Below are 17394 nucleotides of genomic sequence, written 5' to 3'. Positions count from 1 at the left end.
CCCTCAAGGAGCTGGGAACACGAAGGTTTGACATTCCAAAATGGCATTTACCCTGCATTTTGCAGCGATTTTTGGAGGGGGGTTGAGCTAAGGAGGGTGGACCCAGAGTCAGGGAAGAAAGAAGTGGGATTCTTGGGAGATGGGGTCCTTTGGATGGGCATCCTATGCCTAGCTCACCCAGTGTTTAACGGGTGACAGTGAAGAGCAAAAAGAAGAGCCAGTAATTGTTTTATGGATAGGGGACACAGGAGTCTCTGGAAGATGTCACTAATTGAGTAAAGCCTCTTTTTAAGATGCCATGGATCATCAGGCAGAACCTTTTCAGCTGATGGAAGGAGGAATAGGAGTATTTGCATAAAGCTTGTGAGTGTTTATAATGAGGGATTATGCCGAGCTTGAAAGCCTACTGGTCATCAAAAGTCTTTGACCAAGCTCAACTGGTTTTATTGCCCAGGAGACCTTTGTAGAGGTGCTCCTAATTTGGAGAAAATTTACATGGCAATTGCTCAGCAGCCAGTGCACCAGAAGAAGGGAGGTGTCCTTCTTCCAAGGACTGCTCAGAATTTTTATCCCAGCTCTGGAAACTGTCTGCAGAGATAGGATGCAAAATTTTGAATAAAAAATGACAAAAAACTTTGGAATTCCAGAAAAATTTTTGTTGGGAAGCTGTAGGTCTCTGGGCCTTGTGCAGCCGCCTTCCTCAAGCCTGCTCCACAGAACAGTCCACGAGGGAGCAGGTGGAAAGAATAATGACATTTTTTTGTAGCTTTGCACTGAATGACTCCACTGGTGAGGTTATACAGATTTTAATCTGTTTTTTTTCTGAAAGTCCAGTGTCTCCGAAAATCTACACAGGTTCTTGATTTGGCTTGAAAATTGTGATGCCTTAGTGCAGTCAGTCAAGGAAATGAGGACCTTGGTGCCTTTCAGGGCTCCCTGTCCTGAGGGACTGGGGACTGTCTCCCATAGGAGCCTTGACTCCAGCTGGGAGCCATGCCTCCTTGGCTCCCAGCTCAAGAGCAGTCCTGAATTCACATTTTGCCCACAAGCCAGCCCTTGCCCTGGGCAGGACCCCCCAGACCTGCTGATCAGGCCCTAAATACAGGTTTCTGTAGAGGCAGCACAGCCAAAGTCTCCAGTGAGAAACAGGGAGCTACATAACAAGACTGGGATGAAAAAAAAAAAAAAAAAAACTCAGCAGGTGGAAGCACATGGAGGGAAATAGCTGGGTCCTGGGATTTGGTCCCAGTATTGCCTACTTACAGCTTTCAAAAGCAGCAGAAGCATTTCTGAGAAGAGCCTGGTGTATAGCCCTGATGCCACCCTCTGGCCATGCCTGTTGAGGTTCATGTCTCCTGCCCGCCTCCCATCTTCCCTCAGCTGCTTCATGACCTTGGAGGAAAACTTCTCCCTGTGGTCACTCAGTATCCTCAGGCTCCTGAAGGACGGGTACCTTCCCACCCCGGGGATAGATGACGTGGGAAGGAGAGGGGAAGTCATGGTTCGAGGAGAAACAAGCACAGAGAGCTGTGATGGAAAAGGGGAGATTGCTGTGAACAGCAAGTGGGACCATTTGGAATGGAGACTTTGTCTGGGGAGGGTTAGGTTTGATTAGGAAAATGTTCTTCCCCCAGAGGGTGGTCAGGCACTGAACAGGCTCCCCAGGGAATGGTCACAGCCCCAAGGCTGCCAGAGCTCCAGAAGCGTTTGGATAACGCTCTCAGGCACAGGGTGGGATTGGTGGGGTGTCCTGTGCAGAGCCAGGACTTGGACTTTGATGATCCTTACAGGTCCCTTCCAATTCAGGATATTCTATGATTCTATGGAAGCCTCAGGCAGCATGGTGCTGGTGATAGGGTGGGAAGGATTGGTGGGTCAACAGAGCACATCACTCTTCAGCTTTTCTGCACATCCAGGTGAGAAGACAAAAATTGTGGTGTGTCACAGCAGTGGGAGAGGATGAAGAGACAGATCCACCACCTGTGACTTTACTGGGTTGCAAAAGGTGTATCCCAGACCAGCACTGGGGCACTGGGCTGAGGGCAACGCTGGGAGGGTGAGCTGCATCAATCAGGCAGCATCCCTCATCCTCCTCCCTGGGACAAGGACTGCTGGCCAGAGCACTTTGGGACACACCTGGAGCCACCAGGTGAGAGACAGAGCCCCTGGAGCTGGGAGCCTGCAAGCAAGGCAGGCAGAGAGATGGGACTTGTGCAGCCAGTCCCTGGATGTGTTCAAGGCCAGGATGGATGGAGCTTGCAGCAGCCTTCCAGATTGAGGAAGGGGAGAGAAAGTGGTTGCATGGCCAGGACAAGAGGGAGGAGAGGACACCACTGAGGATATCACACCCCAGCCACTCATGGATCGAGCACAGGGCAGGGGCTCAGGGTGCCCCCCCTGCCACGCTTGGGGAGCCAGACAGGCATTGGCTCTGCCAAGGGCTCCGGTTCTTCCCCAGGGCTGGAGATCCCATAGACCAGGAAAATAACAGGCTGCCCACATGTGTGAGTCACGGGGGAAGAAGCAGGCAAATCAAAAGGCACTGGCAAGCCAGTCTGGCCCTCCTGGTGCTCCCTGTGGGAATGGGGCTCACAAGAGTTGCATCCCGCAGCCCTGTTGGCTCCACCACCACCACTGTGTCACCCTGAGCCCACATCATCATCAGACATCGCTCCTGGCTGTCCTACACCCTCCTCTGCTCCAAGCTTTTGCTGTGGAGGGCAGCCCTGAGGGAGAGACTGGGATGAGCGCAATGAAAGCGGAGCCCAGATCCCAACGGTTTGCAGGGTTCTGGGTGGGAATCTGAGTTTTAAACACAATAATTGTTTGATTAAACATTTCAGGGCTGTTAATTCACAGAGAGAGGTGTCTGCACACTTCCCAAAGAGGAGAAGGGTGATGTGGTTACTGCTGGTGTGGGGTAGCTGCTGTCAGCGCTGCATACATGGGGTTGAAGGAGCTGCATATCTGTGGGGGGTTATGAGACCTGGAAATCATGGGGTGCAGTGTTTCCCTTGCCTGCTCCCCTCCACTCCTCTGTGATATGAAGGACTGTGGCTGCACCATCCTCCCAGTTCCCCTCAGTCAGCTCAGGGGGTTTGGATGGAGGGAATCTCTGCTCTGGTACAGCCATGTGTTACAATTAGCATTAGAGGCTGGCTGCTGTCTCCAAATCACCTCTTTGCACTGTTGTCCCTGTGTGAAGGGGGGTCCCCACCAGCTGGGGCTCCTGCAGCAGATCATCTTGCCACCCCAGCACAGCTACAGGCAGCCCCACTCTGAGGACCTGTGTCCTGAAAAATTCTTCATGTCCTGCCCTGGAGCTGTGCCCTCATGGCACCCATAGGAGCCCCAGCACCAGCACCCTGCTGACCCTCATGGGAGCTGGGAAAAAAGAATTTGCTGGTAACCCAGCACTCACAGCTCCTGTCCCTTATCTCAAAGCCACACTGGGATCTATGGGGCTGTAACATGGATTGGAACAGGGCCGTTCCCACATCCTGGCTTGGCAAATTCCTGCAGGCAGGATGGAGCCTCAAGGGGCGGCTGCCAAGTGCCACTGGAGCAGGGGATGTAGCTCAGCGGAAGAGCGCTTGCTTTGCATGCAAGAGGCCCTGGGATCAACCCCCAGCATCTCCATGTGTTTTTTTGCTTCCCCAGGCCCCTCCCTGATGGATGCAGGGCTGCCAGAGTCCCCTCAAAAGGCCCTGGGGTTTCCTCCAGATTGTTGGTGTAGGGATAGATGTCTCACTTTTGGGTGTGGGAGATCCTGAGTTCAACTCCTGGATAAACCCGCCTTTGGATACAACCCCTCCTTTTTGGGGGCAAATCCTCCTTTGGGTAAAGCCCCGGCTTTGGAGACAACCCTTTTGGGACAGCTCCTCCTTTGGGGACTGCACCCCTGCTGTTCTCTGCAGACCAAGTGCGGGACAATCAGCCCTTGCATCCCCCAGCTCCTTGCAAACAGCATCCTGTGGGGTGGCCGTAGTGCCTCTAATTCAGCTAACATTATTTCTGGCAAATAAAGACGACCCCTGCAGTGCCAAGAGGCTGTGCCCTCCCGAAATTTCCTCATCGGCAGGGGATGTAGCTCAGTGGGAGAGCGCTTGCTTCGCATGTAAGAGGCCCTGGGTTCAATCCCCAGCATCTCCAGCAGTTTTGTGATTTTTTCCCCACTTCCTCCACGAGGCGGCGATGATAAACTCCTTTTACATCAGGCCTTCCCAAAATGAGATTCCCTGCACCATGGCTGTGCCGCCCACACGCGGCCGCGATGGCAGCACGGACCCCACACTGCTGTCCCCCACTGCCCCGATAGCCCCTTCCCCACCCAGGAGGGGACCAATCCCGACCATGGCAGGGCCATGTCGGCCACCCGTGCCCTCTGCACAAGGCAGCGTCGCCCCACGCGTGCCCGGAATCCAGCGACGAGTGCCCAAAAAGAAGGGCTCGTCCGGGATTTGAACCCGGGACCTCTCGCACCCTAAGCGAGAATCATACCCCTAGACCAACGAGCCGGGGTGCACGTATTGTCCCGCACCCCCCCTCTGTCCCGGGACATCCCGGACACTTTCCCGCTTCCCGGGAAAACGCGGCGCGGTCCGGCCCGGGGCACGGCTGCCCCCCCACCTTGGGACTCAGGGCTGTGATGGCCGAGGGGTGAAGGCGTTGGACTCGAAATCCAATAGGGGTTCCCTGCGCAGGTTCGAATCCTGCTCACAGCGATGGGTTTTACCCAACGCCCGGATACGCACGCTGGGGGTGCTGGGGTGTCCTGCCTGCGGGTCCCGGGAGGAGCTGATATGGAAAGGTCATTGGCAGCCAGGGAAACGTCGCTTCTCCCTCGGGAGCACCTCAATGCCCCAGGCAGGGACTGTGATGCCCCCGGGGGATTCTCCAGGTTTTGCAGACCTGGAAGAGGTGAGGAAAAAGATACTGAGGGCAGTGGCGTGGGGACGTGGAACCGTTTCCCGGCTTGCTGAGTGGATTCCCTCTCATCGCCCTGTCCCACATCCCTGGGGGAGCAGTGCACCCCAGGCTCATTGGTCCAGCTCTCAGAAGAGGTTTTGGGCACCACCAACCCTCCTTCCCACTTGCTCCTCCCAGCACCCATGTTCACCCCTGGAGGCACCCCGAGACCCGTGGCGAAGGAAAACAAAGTGCTCCAGTGCTCTGCAGCCTCCAGGCAGGGGAGGGAAAGAGCTCTGGGCATTTTTACACAGGCTTGAGGTGCCAGGATACAGCACCAAGCCTTTCCTGGGGAGCCCTGGCAGCCTCGCAACCAGCAGAGAGGGGTCCGGGGAGACAAAAGGACGTGGAGATGCTGGGGGTTGATCCCAGGGCCTCTTGCATGCAAAGCAAGCGCTCTCCCGCTGAGCTACATCCCCTGTGCAGGGAAGGGACCCTGGGATGCCCGTGCTGGGGTGGATATTCCTTGGTTCGGGGTCCCTTCCCGGACTCACCGTCTTGAGCTGCTCCTGTGTTCCTGTGCCGTGATTAAATTGCTTTAAGGATCCAGACGTCAGAGACTTTGCCAGGGGAAACCTGCGGTCGAGCCAGTGAGGAAACCACGTGGCGACTGGATGGGAGCGGAGTGTGCAAGGAGCCATGTGGGGTCCTCGTTGGATCACTGGAGCCGCCCACTGAGGCATGCGGGGCTCTGTGAGCCCTGCACACTCTGAGAGCAGGGAGGTGCCTCTTGCTGTGGCCGCGAGGTGCCAGATGCAGCATGTCGCACTTCCAGCGCCTCTTTCGTCCACAAAAAGCCCCTCGGCGGCCTTTGCAGCAGGTGGAATGGCCGGTGCTTTTTGTGCCGCCTTTCGGTGTGGGGCATCCCGCGAAGCCGATCTCCTGCGGGATCGCCTGTGAGCTGTGTTTGTCCTCGGTGGGAGCGAATGGCCGTGTCTGTGTGTCAGGGGCTGTCGGTGCCCTTTGGTGTGGGTGCGCATGGGATGTGGGCGGGAGAGAGGGGAGCGCAGTGATCAGCGTGGGAAGTGTGAGTGGGTGCCGTGTGTGCGGTGTGGAAGGGCTGTAAAGCGTTGTATGGGTGCGTGTGTGCGCGGTGTCCCTGCGCAGGCAGGGCCCGTGTGGCAGCGTGTGCCTGGAGCGCCGTTTTGCTGGGAAGCGCGGAAGTGTCCGGGGTGTCCCGGGCCAGAGGGGGGGTGCAGGGCAAGTTGTGCACCCCGGCTCGTTGGTCTAGGGGTATGATTCTCGCTTAGGGTGCGAGAGGTCCCGGGTTCAACTCCCGGACGAGCCCTTGTTTTTGGGCACCCAGAGCCCTCCTGGCCCCCGGCTGGTCCTCCCAGCACAGGTGGTCACCCCAAGAGACACCGTGGGGAAGGGACACTGGGTGCCACCACAGCGTGCAGCACGTGGGCAGGGAGGGAAATCTCTGCGGGCATTTCCTCACTGCCTGCCTTGGGATGCCAGGAGGCAATCCCAGGTCAGACGCAGCCGCAGGCAGCCCAGGGATTTTTTGGAGGGATCTGGGTGTCTCTGGAGGCCCCGCATCCATCAGGGAGGGGTCTTGGAGAGGCAAAAGGACGTGGAGATGCTGGGGGTTGATCCCAGGGCCTCTTGCATGCAAAGCAAGCGCTCTCCCGCTGAGCTACATCCCCCTGACACAGCCTCTGCCCTGGCGTTCTCCTCACTCCGAGGAAGTGCCTGTCTCTGCTGCCTTCCCCTGGCGCCCAAGCTGGGGAAAGGGGGTTCAGGTCTTTGCAGGCGCTGGGGGTCCCTCAGGTGTCACTGGGCTGGCGAGGGGGTTGGAACAGGGGGAATAACTGTGGGGCAGAGCAGGGACGTGATTTTCTGGGCGCAGAGGCCGCGTCAGGGGCCGAGCGTAGCTGTGCCATGGCTGTGTGGGCCGGCTGCTCTGCAGGCCGGGGCGGAGGCGGGGGAGTGGGAATGTGCGGCCATGTTTGCAGTGTGCTGAGGTGTGCCGCGGTCAGCAGCGGGTGTGTAAAAAGAAGGGCTCGTCCGGGATTTGAACCCGGGACCTCTCGCACCCTAAGCGAGAATCATACCCCTAGACCAACGAGCCGGGGTGCACGTATTGTCCCGCACCCCCCTCTGTCCCGGGACATCCCGGACACTTTCCCGCTTCCCGGGAAAACGCGGCGCGGTCCGGCCCGGGGCACGGCTGCCCCCCCACCTTGGGACTCAGGGCTGTGATGGCCGAGGGGTGAAGGCGTTGGACTCGAAATCCAATAGGGGTTCCCTGCGCAGGTTCGAATCCTGCTCACAGCGATGGGTTTTACCCCGTATCCATGGTGGAGCTGGCTGGAGCTCCTATAAGGAGCTCTTCCCCCACTACAACTGCACTGATTGCAGTGACTTGGCTGTCCCATGTGATAACCACAGCATCTTGCTGATTGCAGCAGCTTTTTTTCCTTCATCCATTAATTGGTGCAGGTGAGTGCTGCCATCTGGCCCCACAGAGCCCTTGTGCCCAGAGCTGCTCCAAGCACAGCAGGGCCAGTACCATGGTGTTTATCCAAGCCCATTTCTGTCCCCTGGCCACAGATCGATTCAGTTAATGAGAAACTCCAGCTTGGGAAAGAGGCAACGGGTTGGCTTCTGAGAGGCTTTTGTTCCGCGGTGGGACAGGAAAGGGCAGGAAACCCCAGGGTGTGAAGAACCGAGCCAGGGGCTGCGGGGTGCAAGCAGACCCTGGGACCATGGCCAAGCTGGTGGAATGCGTCCCCAACTTCTCAGAGGGGAATAACAAAGAGGTGAGGGAGTACATGGAAGGGCTGAGGGGTGGGTGACATGGGGGTGCTGACAGCCAGGTTTCCCCCTCCAGGGCGGTACTCACTGCCAGACTGCTGTGCCTCCTTTGCAGTGCTGTGCACCTTTCACTACCTGGCTAGTGCCAAAAATGCCTAAAGGTAGCCTCAGCTCCCTTTTGGCACCTCGGTGAGAAGTGAGGGCTCAGACCTCCCTCCACTGCTGCCTGCAGGTTGTTGTAGCACCAGATCTGGGTTTGGTCTGGGATATCCCTGCAGAGAAATATTGCTTGCAGTTGTTGTGCTAAAAGACTCTGTCCAGGTTAATGGAGTCTGTCCTGGGCATCAGCCTTCAACTGAACTTTGGCTCTGCCAGCAGCAGAAGAGTTTAGCGAACCCAGCATGGCTGTCAAAACACAGCCTCCCCCTGGGCAGAGGCTTTGCAGAGCCAAATGTGTTGGGAAGCTGGCAGGGGGATGTATCCTCAGGAACAGCAATTTGTGGTGGTGCTCTGTGGCATGCAGCAGCAGACAGGTGTCTCTCCCCCACCATGGCAAGTCTGGGGAGGCAGGGGTGCCCCAAACCCCCTGGCTGGGAGGGGGATGCTCCATGCCGGGCTGCACCCCTACTGATCACGTGGTCATCCTCAACCCCATCACCAACTGGAAGGGGGAGAGCTGAGATGTCCCCTCTCTTGAAAAGCCATGGCTGTTGTGCGGTTCCAGCCATCTCAGTCCCCTTGCTCCCATCTGCTGTCTGGCAGGTGATCGATGCGGTGGCACAGGCCATCTCCCAGACGCCGGGATGTGTGCTGCTGGACGTGGATGCCGGCGCCTCCACCAACCGCACTGTCTACACCTTTGTGGGGTCCCCTGAGGCTGTGGTGGAAGGGGCACTGAGCGCGGCCCGCGTGGCTGGACAGCTCATTGACATGAGCCGACCACTCGGGTGAGCTTGGGGGAGGCCCAGGAGCTGGGCTGGCACAGAGCATCCCAGCTGCTGGGACCAAGCACGGCACTGGACACAGGGACTATGGTCACAGCCCCAGGCCTGACAGAGTTTAAGAAGTGTTTGCAATGCTCTCAGGCACATGGTAGGATTGTTGGGGCTGTCCTGTGCAGGGCCAGGGGTTGGAGTCATGATCCTGGGGGTCCCTTCAAACTTGGGTTATTCTGTGATTTCCTTACAGCAATGGTGTCCAGTCTGTAAGTGTGTGGGAAAGGATTGTTCTCCCTCTTTGTCTGCTTGTTCTTCCCATCTCCCATTCCTATATCTGTCCCACCACCAGGTGAGCACCCTCGGATGGGGGCCCTGGATGTCTGCCCCTTTGTGCCAGTGCGGAACGTCAGCATGGAGGAGTGTGTCACCTGCGCTCAAATCTTCGGGCAGCGCTTGGCAGCAGAGCTGGGGGTGCCTGGTGAGTGGGTCAGGAACCTCTCCGCATTCCATCCCACCCTTCATGATTCCAACTGTTGGAGAAAGTGCCAGCCCCTGCCTGGTGGTGTTCACCCCTGGCTGTGTCTTGCAGTTTACCTGTACGGAGCGGCGGCACGGGAGGAGAGCAGGAAAGCCCTGCCCTCCATCCGTGCTGGGGAGTACGAGGCGCTCCCCGAGAAGGTGAGCCTGGCGGTGGCACAGGCTGGGCAGACCTGACCTGTACTTCTCTGGCTTCAGGGAGCGTGCTGAGGGCTGGCACAGTCCCTCTGCACCACGAGGAGCTGGTGACACAGGTGGTCGTGGCAGATTCCGGCAGGGGAGGGAGATGCCCTCCTTGGGAGGGTGGCTTCTCCTGCTGGGTGATGCCAGCCCACACGATCTCCTCCCTCCTCCCCAGCTTGCAAAACCAGAGTGGGCTCCTGATTTTGGACCCCCAACCTTTGTCCCCCGGTGGGGGGCCACAGTGACGGGCGCCCGGACCTTCCTCATCGCGTACAACATCAACCTGCTGTGCACCAAGGAGCTGGCTCACCGCATCGCCCTCAACATCCGTGAGCAGGGCCGCGGCCCCGACCAGGTACCCCAGGAGCACGGGCACGCCAGGAGCACGCCTGCCTGTCCCCACACCTCCTGGACTGTGCCCTGAATGTGGCAGTTGTTGGCAGCCTGGGCGCTTGAAGAAGGTACAGGGCATCGGCTGGTATTTGGAGGAGGAGAACATGGCCCAGGTTTCGACAAACCTGCTGGACTTTGAGACCACGCCGCTCCACGCCGTCTATGAGGAGATCTGCCGAGATGCACAGGTGGGTGGTCTGGGGTGCTTGTTCCAAAGGGGGCTTCCCAGAGGATGTCTCCCACCAAGTTTTCTTCCCCAGGTCAGGCTCTGCTTTCTCATGCTTAGCTCAGCCAAAGTGCTGAATGGCACAAAATCCCCAAAAGCTCAGCAACTTGCTGCGAGTCCCCAGCTCCTCTGTTGAAAGCTTTTCCGTGAGCTTCCCATGTCCTGGGAAGGGATGAGGACCGCCAGCCTGGGGTAGTAGTGCCAGCAGGGCTCTGGGAATAATCACATTTCTTCACAGGAATTGAATCTCCCTGTTGTGGGGTCTCAGCTGGTGGGGCTCATTCCCAAGAAGGCCATGCTGGATGCAGCTGAGTTTTACATCAAGAAGGAAAAACTCTTTATCCTGGAGGAGGAACAGAAGATCAGGCTGGTAATGTGGCTCCTTCTGGTACCAGCACAAGGGTAGGATTATGAGAGAGACACATCCACCCCGCACCAGCCTCCCAAAGTGGCACAGAGCAGAGATTTGGGACTGCTCAGGCCCCAGGCGTGACACTTGTCTCCAGGGTGGATTTTGTGGGGGGACAGCAAGTAGGACAAGTTGCTTTATTGTGCTGAGGATGCTGAGATGCACAGGGAGCAGGGACCACAGCCCATGAGGATTGAGTGTGGGCAGCAGCTGCCTGTCTTGCCTGCATGAAGGCCAGGAGGGGAAGGAGGTGTCCCCAGAGCTCAAGGACAGTGTGTGGCATTATGGGAGGCTGTCCCAGGATGGGGAGTAAGCTGGAAATGAAGAGACAGGCTCTGCTGTTCCACTGCAGGAGGGAGGGACTTTTCCAGCCTGTGGGGAACGTGCTAGATAAGAGCAAGCTAATGATTTATCAGTACAGTTCCCAGTCATTCGTAGGTGACCGCACACCGCCCCTGAGTCTGGGATGGGCTGGGATGGTGGTGCCAGCTGTCCTCTCCCTGGGTGGTGGCCCAGTCCCAGTGTTGACTCACCCATGGTTAATGAGCAGTGGGGAATGAGGATGCAGCAGGACTTACCGTGACAGGGCTGACGCAGTGGTGCTGCTCCTTGCAGGTGGTCAATCGGCTGGGCCTGGACTCCCTGTCTCCGTTTCACCCCCGGGACCGCATCATCGAGTAGGGACCCACATCCTACTTCTTGTCATGGTGCCCATCCCTGCCTGGATAGGGGGATCCTGCTGCCTGCATCCTGCACTCAGCTTGTTTTGGGAGCAGTGGCTGCTCCCAGCTCCTCTTCACAGCCTGGGGACATGTCTGCTGGGTGTTGTGCAGGAGCAGGGTGGTCCCTGCTCCCAAATGCTGATGGTTGTGAATGTGGAGTGAGGGAACTCCAGGTCACTTAAGCAGGCAGTGGGAGCAGGTTTTGTGGCCAGATTTGAATGTTAAATTCCTTACCCTATCCCCATGCAAAATTCACTGCCTCTGGCTCACATGCTGCATCACCTGGTGTGAAACATGAGTCCGTGGGGGGAAAGGAAGGGAAATCCACCCATGAGGTGAAGTCCTTGTCACCCCTCCTGGGACATGGCTGCAGGGGCGTTTCTGTCCCAGCAAATGCCGTTTGCATCAGCCCAACCTGCCTAATGCAGAGCAATCTCCACACCACCTGTGTTCCCCAGCTGTACCCATGGGGTTGCAAGTCCTTACCCTGATCCTCAGGCTGTGTTTTTTTTGGTTAGTCCCCTACTCATTCACAGGGTCGATGCTGGAGAGGGCAGTGCTGGGTGAGAAGGGTCTGGGTGGTGGTGGTGTCCCTGCACCTGGGGAGCTCTACACCGTCTGTGCTGCAGGTACCTGGTGGAAGCAGGGGAGGTGGATGGGGGCTGGTGGCCAAGCCACTGGGTGCCTTCGTGCGAGCAGTCGGAGCGAGGTCGGCAGCACCAGGAGGAGGCTCCGTGTCTGCAGCTGCAGGAGCCCTGGTATGCGCCCCACACAGAGATGGAGGCCTGGGGGTCCCAGGTGTGCCAAGGGGAGCTGGCATGCTGGTAGCAGTGGGCACTGTGTCCTACTGGAGGATTTACCCTGGCAGGGAGCAGCACTGGGCAGCATGGTGGGGCTGATGAGCTACGGGAAGCGGCAGTTTGAGGACCTGGACCCCATCATGAGGAAGCTGATCCCCCCTTTCCACCAGGCCATGGAGGAGCTGGTGGCAATGGTGGATGCCGACTCCCGCGCCTTCAGTAGCTACATGGTGAGGTCCCACCAGAGGCATCCTGCAGGAAAACAGGAGGGCTTTCCAGATGAGAGGAGAGCTGGGATCGCTGCACTCTGGATTCCTTAGGAGCAGGGCTCTGACCTTAGAATTATAGAATCATTAAGATTGGAAAAGACCTCTGAGATTATCAAGTCCAACGTTCTATTGAGTGCATCCATGCCCACTAAACCGTATGGCAAAGTGCCACATCTGCTTGCTTTTTGAACACTTCCAGGGATGCTAAAGCCAGGGCCAGAGGAAAGGACATTGTCATATAAGGGAGGTCTGCAAGAGCATGGGAGCTATGGAGTCTGCCCCGACCCCCGATGCAAGGCACGGTCTGGGTGATGGCAGCAAACCTGCTTTTCTTTGCCTGCAGGAAGCCATGAAGCTGCCCAAGAACACCCCTGAAGAGCGGGAGAGGTGAGCTGGGCTGGTGGGGACCGGCTCAGTGTGGGGGCACAGCCCCCCAGCACTCAGCCCAGGGCTGTCCCCCCTCCCAGGCGCACGGCTGCCATGCAGCAGGGGCTGAAAACGGCCGTGGGGGTGCCCTACGGCCTGGCAGAGAAGGTGAGCGGGCTGTGGCCTGCTCTGAAGGAGCTGGCACGACACTGCAACCTGGCCTGCAAATCTGATATCCAGGTACGGCCCCAGCTCTGGAAGGTGTTCTCTCATGTCCTGACCTCCAGGATGCATTTCTCTGGAAAGCACTGTGTGCTGCTGGGTGGTAGAGGGTGGGAGTCCTGCAACGTAAGGGTCTGACCTGCATCAGCGCTGTGGGGTGGAGCTGGTTCACCAGGGGAGCTTCTCGCAAGCCCGACTTTTCCCAGGTGGGAGCCAAAATGCTGGAAGCGGCTGTGTTCGGAGCTTACTTCAATGTCATGATCAACCTCAAGGACATCACGGACGAGAAGTTCAAGCTTGTGGTGAGCGGGGCTGCGCGGGCGCCCCCTGGCGGGGCGGCTGAGGTGGGACGGAGATGGCGGCGAGGCCCCGGACCCGCCGTGCCCCTTGCCGGGGCGGGGACGCTGGGCTGCACGGTGGGGGTGGCTCTTCTGTCCTGTCGAGTGGCAAATGACACGTCTTGTCCCCACACAGATGTCACAGAAGGTCTCCGGGCTGCTGGAAGAGGCGAAGCAAGGCTCGGCGGTCGTGCTGGCACTGCTGGACAAGCGGGTGGCCTGAGAAGGGCTCGAGAGTGCTCTGGGGGTGCTGCAGTGGCAAATAAAGCTGGGAAATACTCTTGTCCCTGCCTGTTGGCTCTGTTGGTGTCTGCCTCTAGAGGGCTGCTCTGCTCAGGCACATCCAGCATCATATCCCCTGGCCTTTCCCTGGGCAAGGGGGATTTTTGCTGTCTGGGGCTTCATCCTCCCATCCCTGGGGCAGAAGTAGACGACTGGGTTGGCAGGATCCCTGTGGCACTGCCTGCAAGGAGATCCCTGTGCATGGGCACCTGCTGACCCTGCACAGTCCTGTGTCCAGAAAACTCCATGAAACACCCTCCTGCCCTAGATCTGGGGCGAGAACTGGCACAGTCCCTTTCTGCCAGGCGTCTTTCAGGCTGTGTGTGACAATTCCACCCTGTTGCATTGCCTGGGAAGGGAGCACTGCCAAATATGAGGCACTATTGGGGTGTTAGCAGGGAGATGGGGTGGATTGGGATGGGATGGGGTGGGATGGGAGAAACCCTGCACCCTCCTCAGAGATCCTCCGAGAGGAAAACCTGAAAATCAAGGCATCCAGCCCTGCCTCCTGTCCCTGTTGACGGGGTGTGACAGCAGACACCGTGTCCTCCACCCGCACACGGCGGCAGCACCCTGAGCAGTGTCTGGCCCCTGCACCCCGCTGTCCTACAGCCCCCCCCCCCGGTCTGCGGGAAGGTCACCCCTGTTCCTGGGCGCTGTGCCTGAGCTGGGAGCACCGAGCCAGGGTTCATGGTGGGTCAGCTGAGTCATTCCATCCATCCCTTGACGCCGGGAGCTGGAATCACAGCCCTCCACCGCCGGTGTTTATTATCGCTGTGGGACCTTTGTGCCGGCTGGGAGCGCCGTGGTGACGTTTCCCGCCCATGGTGCCCATGGTGACGGCGCGGCTCCCCCGCTCCCGTGGCACCCCTGCCCGCCGCACCCCGGCTCAGCGGGGCAGGGCCCCGCTATTTAACGGGTGCCCGACAGCCGGGAGAGCCGTGCCAAGGGCGGCGATCCCGAGTGCTGCCGGCATTGCCTCCTCTGGGAACTTTTCCGCCGGTTTGGTGAGTGCACGGCAGCGGGGGAGCACGGGGGCAGCGGGAGCGTGGGCACCTCTGGGTCAGGGTGCACTGTCCCCATGGCTGGCACTGCATCCAGGCACGTGTCCCCAGTCCCTTGTGGCCCACGAGGAGACGAGCTCGGCACCCAGGCTGGGCCAGTGCGGGTTTATTTCCATTAAAAATGGAAACCACATGCCTGGGCTTTGGGGGTGCGTGGAGGGCGGGACAGTTGCTCTGGGGGTTGGTGCTGTCACCAAAGGCACAGGACAGCTGTGAGGTCTGTGGAGGGATGGCACTCCTGGGGAAGCAGGTGTAGTCTCTGTGCCGGGAGCAGATATGTGGGACAGAGGAGTCAGGTCCCAGCTGCTGGCTGGGCAATGTCCCCTGGCAGGAGGTGACTGATGGTGCCTGTCCTTCCCTTTCAGCTCGGAGACCACTGAGGAGGATGTGTGACCCCAACCAAGGTGAGGAGCTGTGGGGCCGGGCAGGGCTGCAGGTACCACACAGCCATCAGGGCTCAGAGAGTAGCTCTGTGCCATGGCCACAGACACCTGGGGGCTTACCTGCATCCCAAAGGCATGTGGGGTGTCCTTTGTGAGGAAGAGGTAGACCAGGATGGGCCCTTTGGGTGGAAGGGTACACCAGCTCCTTGCACTGTCTGTCTGAGGAGAGCCTGTCTCTTCCCACTAACAGCCCCCTCTTCTTCCTAGGCCCGCCACAACCATACCTTGCAGTGTGCCCTCCTGCCCCGCCGGGATACCCTGGTCCTGGCACAGGTCCCTGCCCTGGCGGCGTGGCAGTCTGCCCCCCGTGCCCTGCTCCACCTGGCCAGCACCCGCACGGGCACCCCCCATCAGGGCATCACCCCCATGGGCACCCCCCATCGGGGCATCACCCCCATGGGCACCCCCCAGCAGGCCATCACCCCCATGGGCACCAGGATCACCATAAGAAGCACCATAAGAAGCACCATAAGAAGAAGCACTGCAAGCACCACGGAGACAAGGTAAGAGTGGCACAGCAGTGAACCCTTCCCTAATTCTATTGTGGTCCTCTGGACCCCTCCCCGTTCCACAGCATCTTGCCTGAGCAGCTGGGACTCTCCTCTCCCATTGTGTAGTGGCTAGAGCAAGCTGCCAAAACTTCAGTGGCTTTTTTTAGACGTGGAAATTCCTGTTAGATTAATAAATAGGCAAGAATAAGTCATATTAAGTGAGTAATTTGAAAAGCAATCCATGAAATTCCTTGAAGCCATTTAAAATGGTGGCGTGGCTCGGGGTGCACTGTACTGTGTATTAAATCCCAGGACTTTGTCCTGCTCACCTGAGTGCAAGTCGTCCATAAGGGACATTCACTCAGTGTCTTGCAGCAGAGGAACTGTTCAGTTCCTCCTTAAAAAAAAACCCCACAAGAAAACCAAAAAAGGAGAAGCAATTCCCTGTGCTTGGAGTAGATTCTGCAGAAAATGCCATTCCAGAGATGGGCACCATCCTGAGCAGGTCTGAATGAGGAACTGCTAAACAAGGGCCCATTTCCAACACTGGAGGTGGGAGCATTTCCCAGACAAATCTAACCAGCAGCTCCTCTCACTGGGAAACAGCTCTGGAAGTGATCTGCCGTGACTGGTCCTTGCTGGCAGAGAGCAAGACCTTTCTGGAATTTCCTTTATTGACCTTAAGAGTGTGATAAACAGCTATTATAGCATTGGCTTTCACAAATAGTGAAATGTAAGAAATATTATGTATTAGAATATGTTAGGAAAAATGATATGCATGGTAAGAATAACTTCGCTACACAGGTATTTACTAATTAACATTTTAACTAGGATTAAAGTTACAAGATGATTATATAGCTTGAATTATACCTATATAATTTAAATTATCACTTTTTATACAGTGTAATAGCTAGTATGTGGTTAACTTATCACTTAATGCTTAAATAAACGAAAAGCCAGGTAGATAATCTCAAAAATAGACAAAATAAGAGAAGCAGCAGGATGTGCTAATGAGAAAGGAATTCAAACCGGTTGGACCCAGAAAGACCTAGGAACAGCATAACTGCGCATGCTCCAAAGACACAGTTGAAAAGTTCAAGATGTGAGGAAGACCTGAGCCTTCATCAGAGAAGACCCCCGAAGACCCTCACATCGTAATACGCATGCTCTAGAAGGCAATCCGGGGGAGGAACTATGTTAATCCCTTCTAAAAAAATGTAAATCAGTGCACAGAAAAACTATGCATATGCATTGTAGTTTATTAATATGCATGAAGTTAAAGCAGATAACTGGGAATCTTTGTAAGTGTTCGTGCCTCTGGCTATGAGGCAAGCACCCAGCCCTGTCCTTTGGCTTAAGTGACCTTTGTCCCCTATTGTCCCTTATTAAATTTATAAAACCCCAAAAGCAAAAGGAGTGGGTTCCATTTCTCACAAGAGCCTTGTAAAAAAGTCATAAAAAACCTCCAGCCCTCCCACAATATGGGGCAGCCACAGCAGGGTCACTAACCCCTCTCAGGAATGCTGTGACAGAGGCTCGTTTCCCTGCTGCCCTAAATTTGTTTTCTCTTCCCCAGCCCTCAGGTGGCTCCTGCAGCTCAAGCAGCTCAAGCAGCAGCTCTGACTCTGACTGAACGTCTGGCGTGTCCCACCTGCTCCGCGGTGATCAGCGAAACATGAGGCCAAAGTCCTCGTAGGAACCCCCTGCATGGCGCTCCCCTCCCTCCCCCTTTCCCTTGGAACAGTGTTTTGCCTGCTGAGTGATTTCTCTTATGTGTAGCTTGTAAGTCCTTTGACCTGGAATCTCGGAGTCAATGGACAGCATGTCCACCCTCTATCTTTCGGGGGAGCCTGCTGAAACTCATCATGTGCTGTTTTCCAATCTTCTGGTGTCTGTGTGTGTTTTCCTGCGCAGTGATACTGGCTGCTAACAGGGATCCAATAAAACTCCTTGCACTTCATGTGAACTTTCCCAGGTGTAGCA

The 17394-nt window shown here is 57.1% G+C and overlaps 1 protein-coding gene, 1 long non-coding RNA gene and 9 other non-coding genes across 11 annotated transcripts; 7 read left to right on the top strand and 4 right to left on the bottom strand.

The window, feature by feature from the left end:
• Positions 1–3567: 3567 nt before the first annotated feature.
• TRNAA-UGC lies at positions 3568–3639 on the top strand. The gene has a single exon. It is a non-coding gene; the product is annotated as a tRNA-Ala (tRNA).
• A 441-nt stretch (positions 3640–4080) lies between these two features.
• Positions 4081–4152, top strand: TRNAA-CGC. The gene has a single exon. It is a non-coding gene; the product is annotated as a tRNA-Ala (tRNA).
• A 293-nt stretch (positions 4153–4445) lies between these two features.
• Positions 4446–4517, bottom strand: TRNAP-AGG. The gene has a single exon. It is a non-coding gene; the product is annotated as a tRNA-Pro (tRNA).
• Positions 4518–4642: 125 nt separating this feature from the next.
• On the top strand, positions 4643–4724 carry TRNAS-CGA. Its single transcript has one exon. It is a non-coding gene; the product is annotated as a tRNA-Ser (tRNA).
• A 591-nt stretch (positions 4725–5315) lies between these two features.
• On the bottom strand, positions 5316–5387 carry TRNAA-UGC. The gene has a single exon. It is a non-coding gene; the product is annotated as a tRNA-Ala (tRNA).
• A 797-nt stretch (positions 5388–6184) lies between these two features.
• TRNAP-AGG lies at positions 6185–6256 on the top strand. Its single transcript has one exon. It is a non-coding gene; the product is annotated as a tRNA-Pro (tRNA).
• A 289-nt stretch (positions 6257–6545) lies between these two features.
• On the bottom strand, positions 6546–6617 carry TRNAA-UGC. Its single transcript has one exon. It is a non-coding gene; the product is annotated as a tRNA-Ala (tRNA).
• A 353-nt stretch (positions 6618–6970) lies between these two features.
• On the bottom strand, positions 6971–7042 carry TRNAP-AGG. Its single transcript has one exon. It is a non-coding gene; the product is annotated as a tRNA-Pro (tRNA).
• A 124-nt stretch (positions 7043–7166) lies between these two features.
• On the top strand, positions 7167–7248 carry TRNAS-CGA. Its single transcript has one exon. It is a non-coding gene; the product is annotated as a tRNA-Ser (tRNA).
• Positions 7249–7552: 304 nt separating this feature from the next.
• Positions 7553–13416, top strand: FTCD (formimidoyltransferase cyclodeaminase). Its single transcript, XM_039555557.1, is given in 15 exon segments — positions 7553–7733; positions 8491–8679; positions 9021–9144; positions 9256–9344; positions 9562–9741; positions 9830–9967; positions 10244–10375; positions 11030–11091; positions 11766–11791; positions 11794–11894; positions 12005–12166; positions 12549–12592; positions 12673–12811; positions 13000–13095; positions 13268–13416. Coding segments are annotated over 15 exon segments (1623 nt in total). The 5' UTR covers positions 7553–7679; the 3' UTR covers positions 13355–13416.
• Positions 13417–14131: 715 nt separating this feature from the next.
• Positions 14132–17371, top strand: LOC104694584. Its single transcript, XR_005602328.1, has 4 exons — positions 14132–14420; positions 14843–14881; positions 15128–15423; positions 16988–17371. It is a non-coding gene; the product is annotated as an uncharacterized LOC104694584 (long non-coding RNA).
• The last annotated feature ends 23 nt before the right edge of the window (positions 17372–17394 follow it).

This window comes from Corvus cornix, chromosome 7 (assembly GCF_000738735.6).
Source record: "Corvus cornix cornix isolate S_Up_H32 chromosome 7, ASM73873v5, whole genome shotgun sequence".
In the NCBI taxonomy this organism is placed as follows: Eukaryota; Metazoa; Chordata; class Aves; order Passeriformes; family Corvidae; genus Corvus; species Corvus cornix.
Note: the sequence above shows the minus strand (reverse complement) of the source record. Positions and strands in the feature narration are given on the sequence as shown.